The 10,000-nt window shown below is 33.8% G+C and overlaps 1 protein-coding gene across 1 annotated transcript in view; it reads left to right on the top strand.

Annotated features, from left to right (window-relative positions):
* Window positions 1-10,000, top strand: part of LOC137616580 (pleckstrin homology domain-containing family G member 7-like) — a 723,306-nt gene that overhangs the window by 509,811 nt on the left and 203,495 nt on the right. The window contains exon 5 of the mRNA XM_068346464.1: window positions 9,683-9,730. Within this exon, the coding sequence (XP_068202565.1) occupies window positions 9,683-9,730 (48 nt within the window). The remainder of the gene's footprint in view (window positions 1-9,682; window positions 9,731-10,000) is intronic.

The raw sequence follows: 10,000 nt of genomic DNA, 5'->3' as shown, positions 1-10,000 counted from the left end.
AAAATATTGTTATTATTATCATTATTGTTATTATTATCACTAATATTATTATTATTATTATTATTATTATTATTATCACTGGTTGTAGTAGTAGTAGTAGTAGTAGTAGTAGTAGTAGTAGTAGTAGTAGTAGTAGTAGTTAGAATATCGAGAATAAACAGCTGCATTTATGACTCCAGTCTTTGACGAAAAAAATATTTTAAAATAAAAAGATAGAATTCGTAGCTGGGTAAAATTGAAGACCAAGTAATTTGATAAAAATCAGCAGGGAACAGACGAAAAAAACAAAATAGAAAATGGCATATATCTTTCCGGTCACGTTGGGTGACATTGCCGGACGTATAACAACTCGACCTCTCCCTGTCCCTCCTGTAAGGGAGAGGGAGTGGTCATATCCTGGTAAGAGTGGACTTCGTGTGTGTGCATATCTCTTTAGATATTTAGCCGTCATTTTATACGGGTTGCGTGCACTAGTAAGAGGTATAATGAAGCCAATATAGTAATGACCCAGAATTTAATAGAAAAAAATGTCTTTCTGTCGTGTATCAATATATTTTATCATCTAACCATAGCTCACATTTCTCCTGTAATTAAGACGACACAGTTTCGTCCAGTTCCTTTTGGAAAAAATAAGCCTTACATTTCTTCTCTCGTGATATGTCACAATATATCTTGGTTAACGAGATTAGAACCTGGGAAAAGGGATTGACCCCGGACTAACCCTTACGTGACCTTACAAATCAGTTTGTGTTATGCGGGGCAGCGAGCTTCAGTCATGATATCCCTTTCTTGTTCTCCTGTTTATTACGGTTTTTTTTTTTTTTTTTTTTTTTTTTTTTTTTTTTTCTACGCGTTTTGAATCTTCAACATTCATAATTTTTTTTCTTGTGATTTTCATTCCTTATTCTCCCTTTTTTTTTTTACCTAAATTTATTACATTATTTTTATAAACGCGTTTTGTATCTTTTCCTTTCATGATTTTGATTTCCATTTCCCTGTGTTGATTTATGGCACATGAAAGTTCGTGCGTCAAATCATTTATTTCACCCGTAAGGAATTATTTAAGGAAATGGGTCTAATGATATATAAGCTCTGACTGGGATTTTGTTATACAAATCAGTTGTAGAGTTCTTAAAAGGTTTCATTATTTTTTATCATATAATTAATTCACTGAGAATAATCTCTCTCTCTCTCTCTCTCTCTCTCTCTCTCTCTCTCAACACTACTCTGTCATGTTACAAATCTACTTGATCTATTTTGGTATTGTGAGAGACTCATTAAACTACAGTTAAATGCTATTGTTATTAAAGTACAATTGAATGCTATTGTTACGAATTTAGACTTGACATTGCTTAACAAAGAATCGCAGCCTATATTATTTGAACTAGATTAGTCACAGTTTTGATCCAAACTCACACATTTACAACTTATGCACAATATCTTACCTTTGAAAATAAAGCATTGAGAAGGATTTTGGGAATCATATGGTAGTAGCATATGATAAATGCGGCAATTCGCAAGGTGGCAGGGGTGCCCAAAATGAACAATATATGTTATATTATCAAGAAGGAGATGGATGGGGCATATTTTAAGAAGGGAAAATGAGTTAGTACAAGAAGTACCTGAATGGAAGCCGCTGGGCAAGAGAAACGTGGCTGATGACAATGCGAAGGGAGGTGTGATCTGAGAATTGGGTTGTGTTCAGAGAGATGGCACAGGAAAGAGATATGAACTTGAATTTATTGAGGGCTTACGCGTCCCGTGGGTGCCTGAGTGTTAATTAAGTAAGTAGGAGAGGAAAATGGACTAGAGCTAAAAAAAAGAAAAAAAAAAGAAAAAAAAAGAGGACCGTTTACTAAATGTAATTAATTGTTCACTTCATAAAGGCGAGGGAAGGACTTCAGGACAAACTGTATTTGGTAGTTGAACATACCTTGGACATTATCCCTTGTTTCAGGTGGTTTTCCATTTAGGTTTATTCTTTTCTTTTTCTTAGTTTAAGGGAAAGTAAAATCTGGGAGTTGAAATGAAGTGCATTATTCGTGTCATCTCCGATTTTTTGTAAAGCGCTGAAAAAAATTGCAAGGGAGATATCCACTAAGTTTAGAAATTGTGATAAGTCGTGGATTCTTCGCTTTTTATTTTTATTAATATGGTTGTTGTTATTTAAGAATTATCATTATTTGTATTGGTATTATTAGGAATAATAGAAATGTTAAAAGAATTGGATATTAATAGAAAATATACCTGAAATTTCATGAAATATTTTCTGGTTCAAAATTGAATTATTCCGTAATAATTTAATTGATGTGTTACTGAAAGACAAAGCTATTATTATTTTCTGGTTGAAAGATTAAATCATTCCGTAATAATTTGATTGATATATTACTGAAATAACAATGATGAATCTCTGCAGTGAATTATTTCTTCTCAACCATCTTTCCCTTTATCGTTAATTTTACCTAATTTATCTTATCCTTTTTGACCTTTGTATTTTTTCTTTTCTATAAATGGACAAGACAAAATTGTTTTCTGTCTTTTTCACAAGAGTTGCCAGTCAAAATATTTTTACTACTTCTGCTAAATATATTTGGAGGAAGATTAGTAAATATGTAAGTTGCTGAGAGAGAGAGAGAGAGAGAGAGAGAGAGAGAGAGAGAGAGAGAGAGAGAGAGAGAGAGATTGCTAATTAATGTTTCCTCTGATGTGGAGATTGTAAAGAAAAGGAAATAATTGACATTGCCTTAAAGGTTTAAAGGTCGCCCATGAATGGCAGAGGCAAGATACAGTGACATTGCCCTATCGAACAGGACAGTGCCTAGAGAGTGAACATATATACTTACAATCAGCGCCCAAGCCCCCTCTCCACCCAAGCTAGGACCAAGGAGAGCCAGACAATGGCTGCTGAGGATTCAGCAGATAGACCTTTAGGCTCCCCCAAACCCCTGTCCTTAGCTTACAAGGATGGTGAGGTTGCAGCGACCAAATGAACTAACGAGTTTGAGTGGGACCCGAACCCTAGTCTGGAGTTCATCAGTCAGGGACGTTACCACATCGGCCACCACAATGGTCCTTATTGGTCCTTCAATTGTTGAAGCATTAATGAAGCTCCTTTGCAAAAACGTTCTAAAATATTCGCTGCCTGATAAACCAATGCGAAAACCTCTCACTATAGTCAATTTCTATTAGCGATGCAGATTTGCACCGACTCACAGCGGTGCCCTTTTAGCTCGGAAAAGTTTCCTGATCGCTGATTGGTTAGACGCGATAATTTTAACCAATCAGCGATCAGGAAAATTTTTCGATCTAAAAGGGCACCGCTGCGAGTCGGTGCAAATCTGCATCGCTAAAAGAAATGGACTATAGTATCTCAGTGGCTCCCTTACGGAAACCTCTTCATTGACAAGACCTCTTTCATGACATCTGCCCAACACTAACGTTTTCCATATCTCCATTTCTCATCATATTAATTCTGGTTTTACTACATATACTATGCTGTCAGTTCATCCAAACAATTTCGACATTATTTTACCTTTCATTGTCTTTTAACATTCACTCGTTATTTCCATCAAGTGGAGTTGGCTCAACCATTCCATAACACATTCCCACATTGACTTTCAAGGACAACTCGAGTTTTTTCCCATTAGAGTTTCTTCTTGTTATGTTTATCCTTATGTCCACCTTTCATTCACTTTCAATATTAACATTCATAATTCCACCTCACGGGTATCCTTTTATTAACGTACCCTTACTCTGGCTGAGATTCAATATCACCGCTTTCCTTTTTCAAAAAGAAAAAAGAAAAAAGGAAACACATTTATTAGTTTCTGCAGGTCATCTTAACTTTCCCAAATTGTTATTCAGATAACTTCCTCATGCTGCTTGCAAAAACCTTTCCATAGAACGTATATTACTTTTATCACATTTCTGTTTTTTTTTTTTTTTCAATGTATCATAGATAAAGCTTATATAATATTTTGTCAAGATTATTATCAAATAAACTAAAGGTAAGGCTTTTATTTATTTTCTCCAAGGAAGGCATTAGCTTTTATCGTCAACGATATAAAAGACAAAATGCAAGGAGCTTATGTTTCTGTTGGGGTGGTTGGGCGTTCCGCCAGATTAGTTGATATACTTTTTTATAATGGTTACTTTGTGCGAATATGAAATATAAAAACGATAGAAAAGCCTAAAGAATTTCTCATCTCTTACTTTTTGTTTCTGTACTTATAACTAATCGCTTTGATATGGAAATGGTTATAAAATAGTATTATGAGGCTATAATCTTGTTGAATGGTCACATATAATGATGTTTTTGGGGCTAAAAAACATTTGTCGAAAACGAAGAAAATAAGTTTTTGTGTACAGATATGTAAATACAGCCCCCCATTAATACCCCAGATATAGGAGCCGATCCCACCTAATGGTGATGGAAGATCTCTTTCCCATTTAACGCGTTTGATGCACAATTCCATTAATGATTATTTTCAATAAACCTTTAGAGCGGCAATTAAATTTTCTCAGACCAAAATGTTACCGAAATAGCTGCCATGAATCAGTGAAGGCTATTAATATCCCGCCATTTACTGGATTGGGGTCGTGGAAATTCTGAATCGGGGGGAGTAGATGAAATTAAACAGATAAGTAGACGTGAGAAGAGGGGAGGAGTATTAAAGAGGAGGAAAATATGAGTAAATGTAATGAGGTTGATATGTTTTCTTACTGGGTTCCCCTTTCTTATACACGAAGCTCGGCAGGACACGAACATTGGTCATCAGAATTAATCACGCGATGGACAATGTTCTTACTGGTCATCACAGTTTTTCACCGTCCACACTTGTGTGAATGTGTGTGCTGGCGCACACACACACACACACACACGCGCACACGCACACACATATAGTAATATATATATATATATATATATATATATATATATAAATATATATATATATATATGTATATATATATATATGTATATATATATATATATATATATATATATATATATATATATATATATATATATATATATATACTGTATATATCCCACTAAGCTTTTTCCTTAACACGGGATGCCTTTAAACATATTATCAGCAATGTCCTTCCAAAATTCATGTTATAAGTTCTATATCATATATAATTCCTTTCGATGTCCATTTTAATTCCTGTATGTCAGCCACTCAGCTTGATAAACTGCCTGCTCACTATGAGTCATTCACAGCCACTTCTATTTTTAGGATGTCGAGGACATCTTTACAAATAACTCTCTAATACCATTTGTCCCTTTTATGGCTTCTTGATCTCGCCCTACTTCCAAGTACAAACAATTATAGACTTTTCACCAAGCTATGGTTTTCCATTCTTTCTTCATTACCACACCATCTCAACTTTCTCTAACATGTTTCTCCATTTTTTCGTATATTTTCCCCTATTTCTCACTCTTTTTGCATTTCCAATGCCTCATATATTACCCAAATCAGTTGATCTTCATAGCTTAAGCCCCATACTTTCCTTGCATCCAACATCCACACTTCACTTCCCTAAAGGAGAGTGGGTTAACAACAGTCCCTTTATATTCCCTCCTAGCTTTCTAGATCGTCAAGTCTCATTACATTGGTCAGCTTTATCTGTAATATACTTTTTTTTCGCACCTTATCATCATCTATACAATTGGACACCAAATGTTTACACTATTCAGCCTGTTATATTGATCCAACATTGCTCAGTTTTCCTAGTTCCATTTCACCCCAAAAATCAATAAACTTGATTTCAAACTATTTTGTCAGGTTCTTGAGTTTCATTTCAATATTACAAGTATATCATATTGTTATTTGTAAACACCGGATGTTCAAAGATATTTAGAAAGAATAATGATGGGAGAAACACTAAGAGACAGGATAAGAGCAACATGGATACGAGAGTAAACTAAAGTAGAGGATCTCCTAACATGTAAGCAAAAGAAATGGACATGGGAAGGACACGTAATTGGTCCCTAGAGATGGCAAAAGAAGCAAGGTTGGAAGAGAAAATGATAAATTGACGAACTAAGAAAATTTGCTGCTATAGTCTGGCATAGGAAGACCATAAGTAGACGGGAGTGGAAGGACATGTCTGGGGCCTTTGTTCTGCAGTGGACTAATTACGAATGATATATATATATATATATATATATATATATATATATATATATATATATATGTATGTATGTATGTGTGTGTATGTATGTATGTATGTATGCATGCGTGAGGGCAAATTTCTCTTAATTATTTAGAAGCGAAAATAACTATAACAATAAATGTAAAGTTTATGTGAAATAGTTTTAGAATTTTCCCTTCCCTTTTTATTTGCCATGTTATTATTAAATTTATTCTATTTATTTTGTAAATAAAAAAATCACCGTTTTCACTTCATGAGTTCTTAATTCATTCTAGTTGATTCTAATCAACATTTTTAAAGAGAAGTTAATTATCTTCCTAAACCGGGTGAAGAATTGCGAGTTTTAAAATAGAGTTTATTTTACAAAAATCTTAATAGGAGACAGTTTATAAGTCTGATCACAAGTCCCCCCCCCCCCCCTCTCTCTCTCTCTCTCTCTCTCTCTCTCTCTCTCTCTCTCTCTCTCTCTCTCTCTCTCTCTCTCTCTCTCTCTCTCTAAAATCCACGCAAATAAAATACGGTAGGGGCCTACTTATAATGCCTTTTTAATTTTCTTAAGAAAAAATATGTCTCTCTCTCCTTTTAGTATATACTTATATTTCCCTATTTCCTTGGTTCCCATAATTCCTCATAACCTTACTGATACCCTCCTAATGCTTGTATTGTTCAAGTATTTTCAAACTCTTTTTTTCATTATCTAAAGTTTCTCTCCACTTTCATTAATTTGTACTAAATACAAATAATTTCAGACTCGTTGATATATACCTCAACTTATCTTCTACATCTGTACTTTCTGCGACCTCTCGAATTACGCCTTTTAAATTTCTATGAAATATATTTGTAAATATATCACACTATTGTCTCATCCCCATTTTTCCAACATCATTGAAACATGTCTATCTCTCCCTATTTTAGGTAGTGGGGCCAGAAATCTTTATATATCTATCTATCTACAGTATCTATCTATCTATCTATCTATATATATATATAAATATATATATATATATATATATATATATATATATATATATATAAATATATATATATATATATATATATATATTTATATATATAAATATATATATATATATACATATATATATGTGTATATATATATATATATATATATATATATATATATATATAGATACTACTTAACGCTTATGGATTCAAAATTTAAAAAGGTATTGTCTCTCTGACAAATGACTTTTATATCTTGACTACAGTAGTTTATGTATATTCTACACCATTCTGTAAGTCTAGATATAAAAAGAGGAAAATAAAAGAAAAGAGCTGGTGTGTGTAACATCGCTCTCTTAATCTAATGGACAACTGGAGAAGAGAAATAAAAGTAGCTGATGACGGTTAATGTCTACTTTGTGGAATTTACCAATATTTCCTTTTCTCATTTTCCGCCGGTAATGGAAAACGCTGGACCATAATGGACCATAAAACCAAGATAATGCTGAACTTAGAGCATGGAGTTTATAGTTCTGTATTGTGTATTGTTATCACGTGAGAAAAGGCTTGAGTGTGGTGCAGTTGGTCAGATATATGTTTTAGTTGATTTGTTCAAGAAAACTAAAGAATTGTGTCAATTTAGGGAATTTAGACGGATTCCGAGCTATACCTGGTGAAATAGATGGGCGTAAAACCAGAAGAAAGTAATTCTAAGAGGTTTAACCTTATTATTTTATGGTTAAAGCCACGAACGGACCGAGACTTAAAATGGACTGTATCATTCATTCAGGTTGTCGTAATTTTGACGCCTACTGTACAAACAGAAAGGGGAGGTGGATGTAACTGACTTTATTAAACAAGATAACGAGCTTATATACAAACGATTAAGGGCAACAATGGCACAGAATTTCAACAATGAGAAACATGCAATGGCAAGCTTAAACAGTTTTTTATAATCAATGCTAGAGATAGACATGCAATAGCATTACAGTGTATGAGCGTGTATGAAATACATGTATGTTACACGGTATGACTAAGTTGGACAGTAAAGAGAAAGGTTCTCGGTAAAGTTGATATTAGGTTGAATATTCATCGGATATTTGGGTAGATTTGGTAAGTGATTAGTAAGCAAAGCATGATGTTTTAATGTGGAAAAGAATCTGAATCATTTTGGGAGATTGTTGGTTATTACACATCTTGGAAATATTTTGGGATTAGCCCGAATTAGTGAATTATTGTTAATATAACATAAAATATGTAGATTTTTGCAAAAGTTGTTGGAGAACGAGTGGAATGAAAGTATCTATAATTCATCATTTACTAGTTAGAGATGAAATGAAAGAGTCAATACAAAATACTTTCGTTGTTCTACATATTGAGTGAATTTAATCAGAAAGAAGGAACGGAGTAAGAAATGTGATATCTTGAAATGCTAAATGGACAACTCTCTCTCTCTCTCTCTCTCTCTCTCTCTCTCTCTCTCTCTCGCTGAGCTACAACCCTAGTTGGAAAAACAGGATGCTATAGGCCTAAGGGCTCCAACAGGGAAAATAACCCAGTGAGGAAAGGAAACAAGGATATATGAAATATTTTAAGAACAGTAATAATATTAAAATGAATATTTCCTATATAAGCTATACGAACTTTAACAAAACGAGGGGAGGAGAAATAATATAGAATAGTGTGCCTGAGTGTACACTCAATCCAGAGAACTCTAACAGTGGAATACCATGGTACAGAGGATATAGCACTACTCAAGACTAGAGAACAATGGTTTGATTTTGGAGTGTCCTCCTAGAAGAGCTGATTACCATAGCTAAAGAGTCCCTTCTATCCTTACCAAGAGGATAGTAGCCACTGAACAATTACGGTGCAGTAGTTAACCCCTTGAGTGAAGAAGAATTGTTTGGTAATCTCAGTGTTGTCAGGTGCATGAGGACCGATGAGAATCTGTAAAGAATAGGCTAGGCTATTCGGTGTATCTGTAGGCAAAGGGAAAATGAACTGTAACCAGAGAGAAGGATCCAGGGTAGTACTGTTTGGCCAGTCAAAGGACCCCATAACTCTCTAGCTGTAGTATCTCAGATGCTTTTATTGCTCGTTTGTATTTTGAAAATATATTGATAGAACTCTATCTCCGTGATTAAATCTACTAGTAATGCTTCCTCCATCATAAGGCTCAATACTACGCAGTATTTTAGAAGTCTTATTCCAGCTATGACCAGATTATGCAATGATCTTCCTAATCGTGCAGTTGAATCGGTGGAACTTCAAAAGTTTAAGCTTGCAGCAAATGTTTTAGTTGAGCAGGCTAACTTAAGTCTCTATTTATAATTTATGTAATAAAAATCTATTTTAATGTTCGTGTTCTTGGAATATTCTATACTAATTGTTAATTTTTACTCTTGTAGTTTATTTCTTTATTTCCTTTCCTCACTGGGCTATTTTTCCCTTTTGGAGCCCTTGGGTTTATAGCATCCTGGTTTTCCAAAAAGGGTTGTAGCTTAGCTAGTAATAATAATAATAATAATAATAATAATGTTTTTTATTTGTTTCTTTTCAGCAGGAGAACTGGATGGGTCGACGCAAAGCCTAGCAGTAACAGATGCAGGTAAATATATAATGTTTATTTGGAGTCATAAGGAAGATAATCACTATGACAACTAAAGGATTTTCTCTGATTCTTTAGGTTATGGAAGCCTATGAAATCTAATAACCAGAAATGTTCTGCTTGATTTCAGGTACCTTAATCATAATACTCTTTAGGCGATAGATCTCACCAAACGGTATGAAAGGTCTTTGAAAAAAAAAAAAAAAAGTTTTTGCGTTTGTTTTTATTTTAGTTAATACTTGGTAACTATGTACGAAATTAGAAATCATG

The sequence above is a fragment of the Palaemon carinicauda genome, chromosome 2 (assembly GCF_036898095.1).
Source record: "Palaemon carinicauda isolate YSFRI2023 chromosome 2, ASM3689809v2, whole genome shotgun sequence".
NCBI classification, from domain to species: Eukaryota; Metazoa; Arthropoda; class Malacostraca; order Decapoda; family Palaemonidae; genus Palaemon; species Palaemon carinicauda.
Note: the sequence above shows the minus strand (reverse complement) of the source record. Positions and strands in the feature narration are given on the sequence as shown.